General features: G+C 44.6%; 1 protein-coding gene across 2 annotated transcripts in view; it reads right to left on the bottom strand.

Moving 5' to 3' along the window:
- Nucleotides 1-18,414, bottom strand: part of GPC1 (glypican 1) — a 202,788-nt gene that overhangs the window by 92,304 nt on the left and 92,070 nt on the right. The window contains exons 1-2 of one of the 2 annotated variants that reach the window (XM_008930216.3): nt 12,446-12,544; nt 10,571-10,729 (exon numbers count right to left, since the gene is read on the bottom strand). In XM_008930216.3, the coding sequence (XP_008928464.3) occupies nt 10,571-10,679 (109 nt within the window). In that variant the 5' untranslated portion in view covers nt 10,680-10,729; nt 12,446-12,544. Of the gene's footprint in view, nt 1-10,570; nt 10,730-12,445; nt 12,545-18,414 lie in introns of those variants that run through there. The other variant, XM_029963676.1, reaches the window with a different exon arrangement.

Here is an 18,414-nt window from a genome sequence, read left to right as displayed (position 1 = left end):
AAAAATACTGGCTGTATGGGTAAAGCCAACTGCACAGACTTCCTGTTCACTTCCAAGTGTGAAGGATGAGGATCAGTCCATGCTCCTGCCTCTTGATGCCACCCAAAGCAGTCAGTGTTGGAGGAGGAGGAACCCTGCCTCTCTACCTGTGAGCCAAAATTGGAGAGCAAAGACACAGACAAGTCCTTATTTACAGTGAACCAAGACAAACAGGGTTTTCCACTTTGGCCTCAGGTGTCACAAACAAAGCACAAAGCCAACAAACTATTCTTGGCTATTTCCACCTAAGCCCTTGCCTCTCCCAGTGCCCAGAAGGGTAGGAGCAGAGCCACAGGCATGGATGGGTGCAGCAGAAGAAAGCCAAAATGCTGCTCTTAGAAAAGTAAATTCCAGCCGTTTCCTTCACGACAAGTTTACTACATGCTGCCACACAATACTTTTATTGGCATTCATTACTCCTTGAGGACTAATCTATTCATTCTTAGCAGCATTAAAACAGAGGTTGCATTTTACAAGGGAATTGCCCTTCTGCTGGGGCTGTAGGAAGCTGCTCAGTTATCTCCAGTGCACTAAAAGCTGATATTTATCTTAAATTGTTACAAACATTATTTCCCCTTGATTAACCCACAGGCTGATCCCCAGCTCACAGCTGTCTCCGGTTTTTGGGGAAGGAGGTTGAGGGTGTTTGGTTTGTTTATTTATTTTATCATTGCCACACAGCTGGGAACCTGCGGGGCAGAAACAGTCACCACCGGTTGCATTTCTTGCAAAACACTACTGGAAATGAAAAACCATAAGATCAAATTCCCCGGTACTCCTCTTTTTTGTATCTGATTTCTCCTCCCTTTGGAGCTTCCTTTTTGTTTAGGAACAGCTGGAGACCCACAATTCAGCATTCACATCTAACTAGATATTCGTGGCATTCCCAAGTCAATTTAACAAGCTTGTTACCTCTTGACTTGGAAATATACTATAATACTCATTCCCAACAACATCCGTAAAGAACACAGCAATTCCTGAAACTGGGACTTGCCCCATTTCATCTGAATTACATACGCACATACATATATAGGTTTCTTTATATATTTGACCCTCCCCCTTAATTAGCATCTCCAAGCCACTGAGTTTCAATGAATTCACACTCTTGGACTGTACTGCTTTGAAAAATATGTAGCAGGTGTAGCAAACAATGCGGAAATGTATGTAATCCTCTTGGAGATGCAACTGTGACAAATGGAAACAAGAGTTCCAGCATTACATGCAAAAATAAAGCTGGTAATCAACAAAAAGGTGCTTCAGAGGGAAAAAATGAATCCTAATTTATTTTCTCTGCTAATGAACAGCCTCACTGCTTTTCTGCTGGGGCTCTTGCACAGGGTGCTCTTGTGCTGGCCTTGGGGTGAAGCATGTGCTGATGTTACCCCCTTGGTCAGCAGGAATCATTACTGAGCAGTGTGGAACAACTTCCTGCAAATCGTAGATCCTACTGAGATAGCAGCGGATTAGAAGGAGTTATTACTAAAGAGAAATCTTTAAAAGCCTCAATGACATGATCTTTTTTATATGTCCTCTCCTAAAGATCCCAGTAATTTTACTTGGAGCTGAAGTAAAATTCATTGTCTATCCTACCCCTGGCTTCAATGTCTCAAAGCATGTGATGCTGCACTCACATTTTGCAAAATCAGGCCCCATGGAAGCTGGGTTTTCTGATTTCTATTTCTTTTTACAGTGAAACAAACTCAGCTCATTGGTGTCTTGGCCAAATCTGCAGGTTTAATGAGAATGATTTAAGAGTACCCGATTTCTTTAGAAGTAGGTGTGAACTGCTGGGTAAAATGAGGGTTTTTTCCCCCCTCTAGCCTGGCTTATTTCAGAAAATAGAAGAAATAAAATCAAATACCCCAACACTGCCTGGACAGGAAGTGAGGCACTGGAAAAAGCTTTGCACACATTACACCATGTTAACTGTGCTTTTAAATGCAAGAAGCTGTATTGGTCTGAAGGGAGGAAGTTAAAGGAGAATAGGAAAGGGGGGGAGAAGTGAAATGTCCTTAAGCAGCTATAGCAAATACAAAGGTGAAATGTTCATCAGCGAAGGTATTCAGCCTCTTTCTACCACAGAAAGGGATTATCTTTGAGTCTCCCTGTAGACAGATCAATTCTCAGCCGATTTTCCATAGGCACCTTCAAGCTCCCACTGGTACTGCTGGTACTCATACTACACTCTGAAAGTCAGAGCAGATCCTCCAATCACACAAGTTACCCAACACCAGAAAACTCTTATATACCCTTGCCCCTATTTACACAAGTTGTTTGCAGACCTTCCTTGTGACTTTGATCATTACTTCCACTTTGGAAAGGGCCTTACACAAAAAACCACACGTACCAATGACCCAAGGAGCATTAAGCCAGTGCCTATTCCCTCTTAGGCTGAGGGTGCTGAGAACCCCTGTATGGAAAGGTCTTGGTTGATAAACCGCTGGAAGACATGGAATGACATGATATCTTCTGCTGTTTTACCAGAAGAGAATCACTGTGTTTTATGAACTAGAAGGACTTGTGGTACTCCTGCACTTTACCCAAAGCCAAGGGACTTGAGTTCTGTTCCCACCTCTAGCACAAACATATTGTATGATCTTCCACTCATCTTTTCCCTCCACAGTCCACTCCCCCAAACCGGGTTTTTGTCTGATTGTTTATTTTTGTTTTCAAACAAAGTCCTTGGATCACAGGTCCAGCTCAGACAGCCAGGACACCCTGCAGTGCATTACAGTAAGAAGAAACTTCTTGGCCCCATGGATGTGCTACTTCAATGCCAAAAACTAATAAAGGAGAATCAACAGTTTGCTGTGAGCATTTCTGGTGAGAGAGAACAAAGTACTTCTATCAGCTAAACGAGAACAGAAATATTACAGTACTCAAAATAACCCAAGCTCCTATGTCCGGACACGCCACATATTTCAGTAGCATATTTTCCAGCTCATTGTGTATGCTGATCTGTAAGCAAGGACAGCACCTTGCTGCTGGAGCCCTTAAGGCTCCCAAATTACCACAGCACCTGACTTGGAACAGAGATGGGGTTCTTGGCAAACACCAAGCTGAGGGGAAATTACCACCTCAAGAGCTGATTCAGAGCACCTACATTTCTTTGCAATAAGACAGCCCAGGAAATCCTAGCATTTTCTTCTTAGGAAAAACACTGAGCATCAGAGAGCTTAAGGGTGAAAACTGCTTCATGTGGAAACCAGTAAACCAGCTGGAAGATGGCTGAGCATAAGGTGGTTTGAGACATAGGCTCTTCTGCAGAGCCATGCAGAAAAACCTCAGCTGTTCCTCTCCCATTCTCTCCTCTGACCTCCATCCAGCCACCTGGGTATGAGGCTTTGCAGCCACTGAAGGCAGCAGCCAGTGCTTCTGATAAAAGTTTGGCTGCTTACTCCATGAAATCAGACATTTTCAAAGAGATTCATGCAAAGTGTCCTGAACGTCAAAATAAACTCTGCCAACACTTTCTTCTGAAATGACTATCTGGACATCACTAACTTCTTAGAAAATATGCCTGTGTCATCCCATATCTTGGAAGAGCAGGTGCTTTCTTTTATGTCCCCAAGCAGATGCACATTTCACTGTTCTCTGAGCACTCAGAGGCAGCTTTTCTTGAGTGTGTGACAAAACATGGTGACAGCTGCTGAAAGTGAGATGCCTGGTGTACCTTTTTTACCTAATCTGACTTCTGCAGGGATGAAGCAGCTTGTCTCTTGAGGTGTGCAGGCCCTTGCAGGAGGCACCCCAGTGCACTACTCCCATCACAGCCACTGCAATGTTTTGTTCTTTCTTTGAAACAAAAAGAGAATATCATGCCTATGGCATCTGTTAAGCAAAGCGTTGCATGTACATTGCAATATACCCTGCAGCACAGAGCAGAGACTGGCAGATTAAATGTGAAGAGAAGTGGTTGTAAGGGGAGAGAAAACTCCAGGTGCTGGAACTGTTACAGGTGAGCCTAAGTGTTTGCTTCCCTGAGGCAGCTACCTGTCAGGATTAATCTTGCTAAGCCCAGGAATGTGCCTCAGCAGACACCACACCCCATTCCAGGAACCCATAAATACCAAACCAGATGCTCAGCACCACACATGAAAGCACCTTCTTTCTTCAGACCATGATTGTGGTGGGGGGTGCCACACAGCCCAAATAGCATCAATCCTGCCTCGTGCTGGGGTTTTCTTAAGGTGCTTCCTCATGAGAAACAAGAAACAAAGCAAGCATGGGTGTTTGCTGCCTTCCTCCTATGGAGGTCTCCAAGGGAACCCATCTTCTTTGTTTCTCTGTCCTTGACTCTGCTTTTTCATTTCAGGTTCAAGGAGGTTCTCTCTCTCTATATATATTACCCCCAAACCAACCCTAAGGGAAGGAAGTCCATGGGAGCCAAAGGAATCATCTTTGATGGCCTCTTTTGTAAGTACTTTTGATAATGCATCCCAGAGGTAAAGCTGTGGGACAAATGGGCTGCTTCTGAATGATTCTGCCCAAGCGCTGCGCATGAGGGGCACAAAACAACTAACGGTGCTTCAAGTAGCGCAGTTTTGCCAAAAAGGTTATCTCTGGCATGTCAGAGAAATGCAGTGCAGGTGACGAACATTCAGTTAACAAAAGCAATTGGCTCCCATGTTTCTTTGCCTCCTGTTCCTTTGTCATCTCACTAGGAAAAAAGATCACAAAGCTTCCTGCTTTTCTCAAATATCTTCTTGCCCTTATTTCCTCCCTCTACCTCAGTCTCCCTGACCCTACTAGCTTTTTGTTTCGGGACTGAAGTGTTCTAGGGCCATCTATCCATTTGGAAAAAATGCCCAGTGCACAGGCACTGTTTCACAGTAGATGTTCGGTTAGGAGACAGCAGAAGGCCAATGCAAGACTGATGTTTGGAAAGGCAAACATCAGGTGAGCCATGTAAATCATCCTGATGTCCTATACCCAGAGGGGCAGCTGAGCCTGCTGCCCCATGGGGTGCTGGAACCCCCTGGTGCCTCCCATCTGCCTGAAGATGCGCCAGAGGTCAGTGCTCTCCCACAGCGCTGAGCCCGTGGCCAAGGCCACCGAGGCTACATACCACAATTTCAAGGGCAGAGCTCCAGTGTGGGGAGTAACCACAAAAAAGAGTGCTCCTGACTAATTAGGGGTTTCTGGATGAAAAGCAATACATTTGAGGTCCGAACTCAAACGCTTGGCCCCAGGGAGCGGCCAGTGCCAATGCCAGGGACAGCAGGAGGCAGCCAGCTCACGGAGAGCAGGCTGGGACTGCTGGAGCAACACTGGTGACTCCAGAACTGCTCCCTTCCACAACCTCTGAAACAAAGGAATTAATTTCTAAACACAGCATTTCCATATTTTGAGGTATAACCAGTCCCTTCTTTCCTGTTTCTACATAAACAGCATCTTTTAGACAGCACCTTACCAAACCCAAACCATGCCCCCGAGAAACACTCACAGCTGAGAGTAGTGCAGCAGGACACTGGAAGTGAGGAGCAGTGGTGCTGGGGCAACACATTTGGGGACACAGGCACTGCAGCCTCTGTGGCTCAGATAACCAATGCTTTGGTTTTCTGTCAATCATTTGGTGCACAGTGAAGTCCCACATCTCTCAGAACACATCTTTTGGTCCATGGACCACCAAGTTCAGATACCCTAAAATTGCAGATCAGCAGGGCTTGGTTCATGTTATCATCATGAAACTAAGGAAATACCTGCAAAATTTAGATTCAAGTCTGGATTTTGTAGTCCAGGTTTAAAGTCATCAGTGTAGGACAGAGCTCTGCCTGCTGGGCTTACTCCACAACCTCCTGATCAGCTTCCCTAAGCATCCACAGTATATGTGGATGTAAATAAAAATATGTATATATGTCTTTCTCTCACACAGTCCTTCTAGGGGCTGCAACCTCTGACAAGGACACATTTGGTTGAACTTTAAACGAGGGACCTTTGGAAATTTCTAAAATTTTAACCATCAGTGTGTAACAGCTTCTAGGACATTCCCTACCTTGTAACATTTAAAACAATGATTCATCTTCATAAGAAATATGTAACTGTCTGAAACTAACTCTCAAATACTGTTAATTATCTGCATGGTCTGTGTTTCAGCATATGCAGTTTCCAGCTACCAACACTGGACATTATGAAAGCTTTTACATGACATCAGCTTTCCAATGAGCAGCCAGCTATAAAACACATAATTTTTAATCTGCATTTAATTGCCACATCTTAAAAAACACAGAATTTATGAGAGCTACATATCATTTTTAGACTGTGCAGTGTGGACTAAAAGCCAAGGTTTTTGGTTCGGCTTGTTGATATTTCCTGAAAACATGAACCAATTCTGAAAGGACAGATTTCCTGGCTCTCAGCTAAAGGTCAGCAGTCACACAGGGACTGCTTGCTAAGTGCACCAAAAGGAAAGATTGGCACAACATTGCGGTATTATTAAAAAGTTATTTAAGTGAGGAAAAAGGGAGAAAAGAGAGAGACAGACAAGGATTAGACACTCAACAAGTGAGCTTTCACCAAGATTAGAAAAACAGCCTTGTTCCTTGCTGCTTGCAGCCCCTCACTGTCACTCCAAGCACCATTTCTCTTTGCCAGCCATGCAGCCCCAGCTCCTGCTGCCATCCCAGGCTGCACAGCCTTGGAACATGACTGCTCTGACCAGCCATCACAAATCACTTACCCAGGCTCTCCCACACAGTCCAGAAGTTTTTTTCCAGGCTCATCTCTACAACAGATTATGGAGGTACAAGTTTCATGGGAAAGGGCACGAGTTCCAAAGTCTCGTGACTTTGTGCAACACTGACATAGAGCTGTGTGATATGTAAAACAAAGCTCATTTTCCCAAGGAATCTCCCCCAGACCTATGCAATGTTTATAACTTGCTCTCAGCACAATTCAAGAGCCCTGTTCTGGTTAGAGCCTGTTCTGCAGCCAGCAGAGGGGGCACAGGCAGCTTGCATCCATGTCCTGAACAAATCCTTGGACAGAGCTCCTTGTCAAAGTGTTTAACTTCACAATAACAGATACCAAAAATTTCCTGTCTACTGACATGACACCAGTTGGAAAAGAAGCACATCCTGCAATTAATGTAGGGAACATCTTTAAAACGATACTTTAGTATCAATCTCAACAGAGACAGTCTCTCAGCTCCCTCCTAGACTCCCAATCTTGTTTCCCTTTTTATTACTCACATTTTTCTTTTAAAGTATGGGGTATGTACAATTTTCCAGGCAAATAAATGCCGACCAAAACCAACCCAGAAGCCTCTAGCAGGTCCCTGCTACAGACTGTGCTCCCAGGTAACTACATCCCCCTCCCTGCCTGATCAAGAGCCCTCTGAGACATCAGAATTAACACAGAATTTATGCCTATAGTCCTGCTAATGAAATACCGCTACTCTGACCTCAGTGTCCTCCCTAGCACTGACTTATCAAAAGCATATGCTCCTATCACTCATGGTCTCTGCTTTTGGTTCTTTCTTTTCTTTTTTGAATTAAAACCAATCAGTTGTAGAGCAAAATGCTACCTTTGCAGGTGAAAGGTTAAGATCAAGCTGATCACCACATGTGTAGCTTAACATGGATGTCCTCAAATCCTGCTAACTACAGTAATATAAAAAAAACCCCAAATACACAAGTAAGCAGGTAAGCAATATTGTAGCCTGTTAGACTTTAAATTTAGCCCTGGTAGATCCTGGAGGAAGGGTACCCCAGAAGGCATGTGTCCTCTGTTGTGCAGAGAGAGCACTCAGATTGTAGGATCCCATTCCACATATCTCACTTTGAATCGATGGCCATACCTATCACATGCCATCTGTATTTCACACGTGTATTTTCGCTAAAAATACTTGGTATGAGATAAAAAACACTCCTCTCTTGGCCACAAAGTGTTTGCCCCCAAAACAGTCAGTGAGACTGAAACAACAGACTAATTCCTTGCAATGGGAGAAAGCTGTAGTTCAGAGCAGAGGCACTCTGACAATTTAAGGCTTTACAGACCACAGCCTGCAAGGATGAATTATTCTCTAAAGCAAAATGTTGAATGGAGAACATGACTTCAGAGGCAGATTACTGTAGCCTTGTTATTTTCTATCTGGAGCTTCAGGGCAATTTACAAGTAGAGACTATTGCCACGATCAGCAGAGAGATTACAGAAGCAAGATTTGTTGTGATGAATCCAAAAATAAGACAGCTCCAGGCCTAAAGTTCAATGTGCCACACCTGCTAGCAGAGAATACATGAATAATCTAATCTCCAGGCTGCAAATACTATGAGAAAGGGTAGGACATACCTATCCAATGGAGCCTCTCCCCATCCTCTTAATACCAAACAAAATCACTAATGTGAAGACAAGCTGTGCATTGATACCTCTGCAACCCTAAAACCTGTACTCTAAGCTGCTATTAAGGAAATCCAGCACACCCAGGCATCTGGTGCCAGCAAGACTAGAAATCATCAATCTGACATTAAAAAACTCCTTTATTGAACAGCTCTAAACAGCAATACCTGCAAAAAGTCTTGTTAACTGTGAGATTAATAACATTTACTGGAAGCTAGAGGGCTTTCCATGGCATTGTTTCAGGAGATGAGGTGATTCCATTGCCCTGGAATGGCAAAGGCAATAGACACCAGAACTCCCTCAATTTTACACCATTTATGCAGTAGCTAAAGAAAAAATACTACTTCTACTTACAGGTAAAGCCATGCTTGAAACTGAGACACAATATGATGATTTTTTTTAATCATATTTTGCATAAATTATAAACTCTATATTGATTGCAAGGATAGTTAAGCAAACTAAAAGGTATAATGGGAGCAGGAGACATCTTCCCGGCCTTGTGGGCTCAAGTGAGGTTATTCCCACTGCAAAACACCAATGATTTGTGCATTATGGTCTGGTAAAATAATACTTGGCTTGTTGAACACTTACTTCGTTTGATCCTTGGAAGAAACTTGGGTATGCACCACTGAAATAAAGCTCTCTTTTTGTAAAATGCTTGAGAATAAAAACAAAGGAATGCCTTTACAGCTCTAACTGGCAGCTCAACACAAGCATCCCCCTTTCATATGCTTGGTTTTGCTTAGTATTATTCTTATTGCTGTTGTTATTATTAATCCAGTGAAACATCACACTCAGACTACACCAGTTCTTCACTAGGCAATTTCTGCCCGTCAATATAATCCTCAAAGCTCCATCAAGTTTTGCACTCTCTTACATGACAGATGTAGAACTATGTTCTATTGAGTGTCTGTGGCAAAAATAAAGAGCAGATATACCAGCCAGTGCTGCAATAGGCAGCAGAGGGAGAAGGTGCCAAGGCTGGAGGATGTTCTGCATTAACCCCTGCGAAGGTCTGGATTCCAGAGGTCAGTGAGTGAGCTCAGCAGCAGCTATGTCAGGTCCCATTCAGGCACCAGTCTGAGCAATCAGCATTGTAAGTCTCTTTGAAAAATCCTGATTATCACCTTTTAAGGCAGGTGAAAATCAATTAATTTTGAGCTTATAAAAGAATGCCTTTGCTCTGGTCAACCTTGGCCACACAGTCACAATGCCTTTTGCAGAGATGCACTACCTTTTCTTTCTATTTAGTGTAAAAGCACTTCATCTTGGTTATCAGCTCCCTGAAGGTCAGGCTTATTTCTTTAGATCTATTATTTACTGCTTGAATTTCCAGTTCCACCTTTCTGGCTATTACAGCTTCTTTCCCCAACTCCTATTCTTTTCATGATAACTCCATATGATGACTGTTGATAAAGTTAGGAGGACCGTGATTCTAAATGTCTGACCTTCTTCAAAATCTGATAATGGGCACAGTTTCTGAATTATAGGTCATCTCAATTTTGCCAGTAAACCATTTATTTCCAGTGGCCTTCAGACCTCGAGGCTCACAGTGTACTGCAAAATGCATTCCTGAGGGAACAATAAAATAAGAGAGCCATCCTTAGCCTTTGCTTAGTACGTTCGGAGGGATACTACACTTTGGAGAGAATGTTTGTCCACAACATCTCATGCATCACAGTCTCCAAGACCTTCCCTACTCTACAACATTGTCTGGTGTTTGTATGAAGCTGACAGCTATAAGCACCTAATGTGAACTAGCCTCCTTTTCATTTGCGATCCACATGGAAAAGATAGGAAAAATCCATGTTTCCCCACCTACCAAGAGCTATCCAGACACCTTTACCATATTGTCCAACTTACACCTCAGGATACAGTGCCAGCTTTTACATCACTGCCTTAAATGTTACACTGCTGTGGTAGGACCCGATTACACTGTGCTTGTAAAAGCTGTCTCGGTGCCAAGGTATACCTTGGCCTGCAAGCCTCCTTCAGTGGCTGCTCTGAAATGGAGTTCTCAAAATGGCTTGGTCTTACAAAAACACTGCCAAGAGGCACAATTCCTATTGAAGGTCAACACTTCACACAAACCGTCGAGCAAGACACAGAGAAAAGCGTGTCAAACACAAACTCCTAACTCGAACAGTGCTTGGAAAACTAAGCAGTGACTGGATCTTGAGCAGTTTTTACTTACTGTCAAAGCTCCTGTGCTGTGCTGTGAGTGTTGCCTGCACAGAGCGACCAGCCTCTTTCATCATGGCTTCAAATTCACTTCGGCTTTTGTTTGCAAAGTTCTCCTCCATCTCACTGGTGCAGCAGGTATAGCCTTGTGGGCAGATTCGCAGGTGCTCCCCTAAAATGAGAGAAAATGTAGTTTAATGGTCAGGTCTGGAACAGGAAGGATTTCACCCCAGACAATATCAGCTTAAAAATATCCAGCTGCCTGGTAATCTGGATCTGCATCAGGTTTTTGTGTCAAATTTACCCTCTTATTTCAGTTATCCTGCTTTAATATAGTGGTTGGTGTCAAGGCAGGCACAAATTTTCTCACTGTTGACTGTGAGGGAAGGAAAAGCAAAGGAGAGAAAATTCATACAAGGGGCAAGGAGAAGGGAAATATATGTGTCTCCTGCTCAAAGTCTGTCCTAGAATCCAGCTCTGCCTAGAATCCTAGAAAACATGGAAGTCTGATTAAATGACATACTAGCTGTCCCCATTAGACTTAACATGTATATTAGAACAGCTGTTTGAAACTGCTTTGTCAAGGAAAAACACCCAACTCCAAAGTTGGGTGCTCCCTGCCCTCCCAAACCTATCCTGGGAAGGCATTTCCATAACCAGAGAGGTGAGACTAATGAGAAGTTTTCAAAAGACAGAGACATACTGAATGCCAGGAATTTGGGTGACTAATTCCCCTCCACACAAATTGAAATTTTCAATGAAAAGTTTATCTCCCAGAAAGAGTTGACACCACCCTAAAAAAGGTTGCTATGACAATCACTGAATATACCCTTTGCTATAGGAAGGACAGAAAAGGTAAGAGTACTCGTCAGCCAAATTGAAAAATTCCCCAGTATGGAGTTCCTCCAGCCCTTTGCAATTTTTTTACTGTGAAGAAGCAAGCATTGGCATAGGCAGAGTCAGCGACATTGTAAAAACAATTGCTAAAGTTCTTATGAGTCCTTACAAAGACATATCCACCTGCAAACACACCCTACATTTCTCCCTACCCAGCAACAATAATTCATTTGAATGAAATCAAACATTTATTTTTTTTTAAGAATAAAAATCCCCTTGTTCCAAGCATGCATTGAGACAAACCAATTACCAAGTAGTTACCATGTTTAATATAATTTGATTGGTATTGCCAATGATTTTGCTGGCACTTCTACAAGACTGCTGTCTTAATGTCATAGATGAGTCTAAATATCTTAAAAATCATGTTTTATCTAAGTGTCTCTACAGTCTCTACAGCTTCAGATGCTGAATAGTTTCCCATTAAAGCCTTTAGGTATTTCCAGCATAAAGTCCTTAGCAAATGGATGGTAAAGGGTCTCTGAAACTGGGCATGTGTCCTACCTTTGTGAAAGCCATGTCATCAGCAGCCTAGGAGCAATTCTGACAGGAGTGCTCTATAGTTGATGTATTTTAGGCAGAAGCCATTCAGGATGAGTTTGCATTTTGCTGGCCCTTGGATCCCTCATCACAGATGAGCCCTGGAGCAACCTCTGCAGGGCATGGTGTGAGCCTGCCCTTGGAAAACAGGTTATTGTGGGCATCTGCACCCCCAGAGCAGTCTTCCTGTCTAATGTGATTGGAATTGCTGCTCACCAGCTTTTGCAGGAGAATAACTGTCGTCATAAGCCTTGTGTTGTGCTTCCATCTGAAAGGAGTGTTGGGGGCAGTGTGTTCCATGGGCTGCCATCTCCCATGGGACACACTCCCTGTCCCCACAAGTGCCCAGGCGCCACACCACTAGAGCAACAGTAAAAGCAGCAACTTGCTTCCATATAAAAACTCAAATATAAGAGTCAAATATAAACATCATGTGGCTCAGTGCCTGCCATACCAAATGCAAGTTCAGTTCCAGTGCTTGCCTAAGCCTCTCCTTCCCTCATGAACTAGATTGTTCCAAATCATTCCCTGGGCTCCTTTCTGTAAAGCTGCGTTTATCTCTGCAGCGTGAGGCCTGCTGACGTGTGACAGACAGGCAGGAAAAGGGAGCTGTAATTTTCTGACAAGACAAGCCTTTGATTCCTGTCACAGCAAATTAAAAACTTTCTTCTTGTACAGCCCTTTCCATCCAATTTCTGCTGCCACAGGATTTCTGGCAAGGACAGGAGTTTTGTGGACAGCAGTTTTACTGTGGGATGCCTCCGTTCCATGAGGCCTTCAGTGCCTTCAGGACAAAGAGAGGCCTTTTCAGTGCCTCTTTGAGAAGCCGATCAACAAGGAAGTGGATCCCAAGGGATCCCAATGGTTCCCAAAAGTGCCTTTACCACCTCAGTCACTGGTGAATTTTGCTGTTGAGGTCCAGGTCCTGTGTAGAGCCCTTGCTTTCAATAGAACCCAAAGGTATGAGCACTCCTACCATTCCTCTGTGCACCATTAGCCACCAGGGCTGAAGCCTCAGACAGCTCTTTACAGATACCCTCTTTTGGGAAACTGAAACAAAGCAGTGGGAACTTGGAGAATCTCCCATCTCCTGGCCTGCAGCCAGCAGGTCTCCTGCCTGAAACTGGAAGAGCAAACATGAACATCCCCACAAAGGAGACACTGACATGTTCATCAAAGCTGCCTGTCAGGTGCATTCCCTGCACAGGCTTTAGAAAGCAAGGAAGGGGGAAAGTGTGGGGATTGCCCCCAGGAGGAGAGGACAGTGAGGCAGAGCCCTGTGCTTTGCCTGAGCTCCCTGACGGATACTGAGGAGCAGCAGCAGTGCGAGGCATTAATTAAAATGTGACATGCCCAGACAGAACCCCCTGCGCTTCCACCCTAGACAAGGCAGAGCGTGTTTCAGCAGGATGGCACCAGCCCAACACCTTGCTGTGTGAGCAGAGTCTCGAGTCACCGCCAGCCAGCCAGCACTGCGGGACCGAGGGGAAAGGGACAGGGAAAAAAAGAGCAGAAAGCAAGAGAAAAGTCACATCTGTAGCTAAAATCACTTAATTTTGCACAATTAACTTTGTGAATTGAATATAGAATTTTTTCAACCACTCAGAGCGGTTCAATCCCTTTTGAAGCAGCATTTATCTTCACTTTCTGCAGGTGTTTGTGTGGTACTCAGCACCACTTCACTCTATCTCAGTGGGAAGCAAAGTTTTTCTTATTTGTCTCTGTAATTCAAACTCTGTGCACACAGAACAGTCCTATAGCAATGTGAACATGCTTTGCTTTCTGTGCTTTTTAACCTGCCCCACCCTGGAAACATTCACTATTATTATTTAACCTTTTTCTATTGACTCCAAAATAAATGCACTACAGACCATTTTTTTTTTTTCTCCTTATATTTCAAAGTGCTTTTGTTTGCCAACTTACCATTATATCACTGCTGAAGCTGCACTATAAATATCTCTGGGTTTCCTTGGCAGAAGACTATCGGTAAAAACCTATGGAGAGTCAGAGGTGTTTTACGAGGATACAGTGCGTGTTCTCTCTCTGCTGCTGCGTCACAGAAATTCTACCTGCATACAGCTGGCCTGTTGTTCATCACTTGCTGGAGAGCTCATGCTCCCAGCCCCTGGAAGAGTTTTACAGAAAGCAAACAGGCACAGCAGAAGCCAAACTGACAGCAAAGAGATGGCTGCTCAAATCTCCTTGAAGATAATGGATACACTCCCAGCAACTCCGGCCAACTCTGTGTCAGGCCCAAAGAGATTTACACCACCCCATGGGTCTGTAACTGAAAACCAACCATCTCTCCCCAGCCCTTGACTTGCAACCTCGCAGCTGAGCAGGTCTGGCAGTGGAACATGGAGGTGCACAAGGTGCACTTGATGGCTCACCTAACACCAGCTGCCCTAAGCACTCTGGATTTAAGACACATTTGTAAGTAAAAGAGGATGCACTTTGAGATGCTCGATTTCCTTTCCAAAACCTATCAGTTTACCCAAGCTTTTGACAGTCACAACGTGTGGTTCAATATGGGTCTCCCTGGAAAAGCCAGCTCTCCTGCAAAGGCTGCTGAAGCTGGGGTGGGATGTAACCCACTGACTTCATGGTCCCTTGGAAACAGAAACAGGGTAAAGCATGCATGAAAACAGCATCAAACAAATACCTCATTTATGATTAACTGCCCTGGAGTGGAAAGGAATAGGCAGGAGATCAAGGATGAGAAAATATCACATTGACTGGCTATGGGCTTGGATTGTCCTTCAAATATCCTCTCAGCTGGCTGGGTTAGCAGATCATTTGGGCTATCAAATTCATTACTGCACTTGAGAGTGCTGAATATTAAATCACTCGACCACTTCCCACTTGGGGATGGAGCCAGGCTGTTACATGGCAGTGTCCCTGCAGAGGGAATAGCCCTGCCTGCAGCCACCACTACCATGAGCTTGTGAGACAGGGCTCAAGCTCCCTGCTTCTTCCCCTGTGTGCCCTGGCCTCGCTGCCCCGGCCCACGTGGGCTCCCCTCATCCCTGGGCCTACCTGACATGGGCTGTGTGGTAGAACATACCAGAGTAGCAGGATCTCAGCTCACTGTGTTCAGAAAAGCGCTCCAGATGTTCACTGCTGCTGCATTTCACCCCACCACGAGGCTCCGTAGCCACGAAAACAAGACAGAAGGGCAGTCCCAGGGGTGTGAAATGCAATACTGAGAGAAGAGTCCATGGTTCCTTTAACCATGTAAATAGTGCTATTTCTATCCCTCTCACAGGATGTTGGAGATTGAATTAATTACAATGTTTGCAGAAGGTTTGGGGTTATTTGGATGTGTCAGAGTATCTAAATGCAAATTATTACAAAATCATTCCTCCCAGAGGTTAATTTATTTCAGGCTGTGATAAATCCGTCATAATTCTTCCCTCATATTTGTAACCCTCCTCCCACTCACTCTCCAAACTGCTCCAACAACTCACCTCATGCTCCTAGCCTCAGTTCAGCCCCAGATGCCAGGACAGCTCCAGCCCAAACTCCCTCTTTGAGGGTTTCTGGGCGGACATGTCTCAGGTAATCAGGCTTGCAGAAGTGCCACACTGCTGAGATGCCCCTACCAGGCATGGCAGAGACACCAGGACACAGTCCCTGGCCAAGTGCAGCCAATTAGCCTGAGAGCACCTGGCAGCCGAGGAACTCCGCTCCGCTCCTACTGTCCCTTGTAGGCACTACCGTCTGTTGGCCTCTCCCTCTTCACACCTAAATCCCACCTAGGCTAATGAGCATCACAGCTGGGAACTGAGGACTAACCAGCATAATTTAGACCATGGGTTTTCTTCCTATTCCTCTTTTTTTTTTTTTAACCATGTCAGAATGTCTGCAGCTGATGCAAAATGAGCCTGGAGGTGGTACAGATGTTAAAAATACCTTTCCAAGAGGTAGCACAATGAAAGTAAATCCCCTTCCCTATGCCTTCCAGCTTTTCCTGCTTCAGATGTTCCTGTCCCTATCTCTATTGAAATATATATCTGTAAAGAAAACACGATTTAGCACGTGCTGATAAGTAATTGACAGCACAGCCAGCACTAATACCGCAATGCTACCTTGAATCCCAGTCAGATAACTCCTAAGAGGAAACAGGCATACCCAAAAAATATTCAGTCTAGGAGACAGTCCTGACTGACCATCCTAGGAAGAGCTCTTCATGCCATTTTCATTCTAGATACACTGAGAAACATCAGCTGGCAAGCCGCTTCCAAACACCTATGCCCTGTAATACTCATGTAAGGTGTCCAGGCATGCAGGTGGTCTCCTGTAGTAGCTGCTAACATCAAACTGAACCAGAGACCAGACTGCTCTATTAAGGAGAGAGCAAATCAGTTATTTTGCCATATTGCAAAGGCAGATGTTAGCTGTGCAGCCTGTTTCTTTGATCTGCAGTCAGCTGTCAGCAAAATACGATATCTTCTATTTTATGATTATATATTAAGAGTATCGTCCTTTTTGGCTTATGTTTGCACACAATGCCAAGGAAGTCATGGCAGGCCTGAATATCAAGTATTGTACAGCAAACATTTACATTGTGATCCAAATGCACTGGACTGTGTTCTCCCTGGTCTTGGTGATACCACGAGTTGAGGATCTGCATGGTGGGGCAGGGCTGTGGGCTGGCCCAGAGACCAGGGGCGGAGTATGTCATGAGGAAGGGCTGTGCTCATGTGAAGTCCTGATTTTCCTGCACTTCCATACACAGAAGCTCTCTCAGGATGAGAAGCAGAGGTGGGTAGGGTGTAGCCGGGAACCAGCCCTGCCATGAACTCGGGATGTCTCAGATGTGCTGGACTTGGAGCTAATTCAGCAGGAGCAAGAGGACAGCCAGAAAGAAGCTGTCTGCTTCACCAGTGCCCTGAAGGAACCACTCATGGACCTCAGTGCTAAGTGGCAAGACCCAGGTTAATCTCACCCTGCCCAAGGCCAGAACAGAGCAGTGTCACAGCTCAGACATGTGCAGAACTGTGGGGAAGAGGCAGGCACTGTCTCACCTCCTGCATCCACACCCATGATCCCATGCACATCCTTACTGCCTCCCGGCCTCAGTAAGATGAGAGGGATTTGGCTAGCATAATCAACTCCTATCTCTCTTGGCCGCTGGGTATCTCAGGGGACTGATAACAAGGGCATGAAGGCTTTTTAAGCTGCACACCACAGGTTTGAATTTGTCCCATGTCAGCAGCTTTTATAATGCCTTACCATCTGAGGGCTGATCAAATAGCTTGTGCTATCTGAGATGAACTAACGTTTTTGTTCCAGATAAAGAAAACAAGCACGACGCTCCACATCAGTGATAAAAACAGCAAACTGGAAAAAATAGCTGGAGAATATGCTTATTCTGTTAAAGCAATGCACGTGTTTAAGATGAGACAATAGCAAAACATTAAATGCTTGTTCCCACAGCTCATCATTCAGACCAGGATTATACCAACAGAAGTGAACAACCAGGAGCAGATAATCCAAAAGATTTATTCTTTCCACTCCTTATCTTTCTACTCCTACCAGGATTTAATAAACTATAAAAATACTGTTAACCAAATAAGACAACTTAATCTGGCTACTGCATGGAGTTGGCTCCCTACCAGGTTAGCGCTGTTCTGTAATTGCATTACAATGAAAACCTGACACAGTGAATAAATACAGGTACTTCTGAGAAATGCCACAACTGGTATCCTCAGAGCAGAAACCCCCTGATGAGTGGGAGAGCTTTGGGACTGCCCCAGTTCTCACCAACATAGGCCACTCAAGTCTGGATCCCAGGGAACCAGGCAGGAGGGTGCGAAGGAGTCTGAACAGCAATTTCCTCTGTGTTTGCTCTGTTCGTGTGTCAAAATACTTCAGGCTCCGAGGCTGTCAGCTCAGTGTCAAGCTCACACTGGAAGTGTGGTATCAATTTGTTTAATCCTAGACCCTGATGTCAAAGGAATTTATAAGGCAGGCAAACATGGGCAAAAAAAGTTAATTAACAGAGGAGAAAGAGCCACCTCCATGTCCTGGAAAAATAGTAAGTACAGAGTAGATAAGAGTGCCTTCAGAAATGACAGTCTGAAAATCCTAATGTCATCTGTGTATGTTACAGTGGCAAACTGCCCAGAGGAAGGGAACAGAGAAAATGTCACAAGTGCTGACAACAGACATGATTCTTACTGGAAAGCTCTGCATGAAAGCACTTCACCCACGCATTGCTCCTTTGGGTTTTAGGACCGTCTTTCTGAATGAAACAGAACACCCCTTCCCATCACTCCGCTCCCCAAGTTTCTCTCAGGACCTGGATCTGTCCTTAGCTACATGGGCCTGACTAAGCTGCTGAATCTAAGCTGTGCACACACAGCAGGAATCAGCACAGGGTGCAGCAATCCAAGCCTGTGTTTAAGGACAAAGTAGGAA

This window comes from Manacus vitellinus, unplaced genomic scaffold, assembly GCF_001715985.3.
Source record: "Manacus vitellinus isolate BGI_N305 unplaced genomic scaffold, ASM171598v3 scaffold_60_pilon, whole genome shotgun sequence".
In the NCBI taxonomy this organism is placed as follows: Eukaryota; Metazoa; Chordata; class Aves; order Passeriformes; family Pipridae; genus Manacus; species Manacus vitellinus.
The sequence above is the reverse complement of the archived record's forward strand: the minus strand, read 5'-3'. Positions and strand labels throughout refer to the sequence as shown.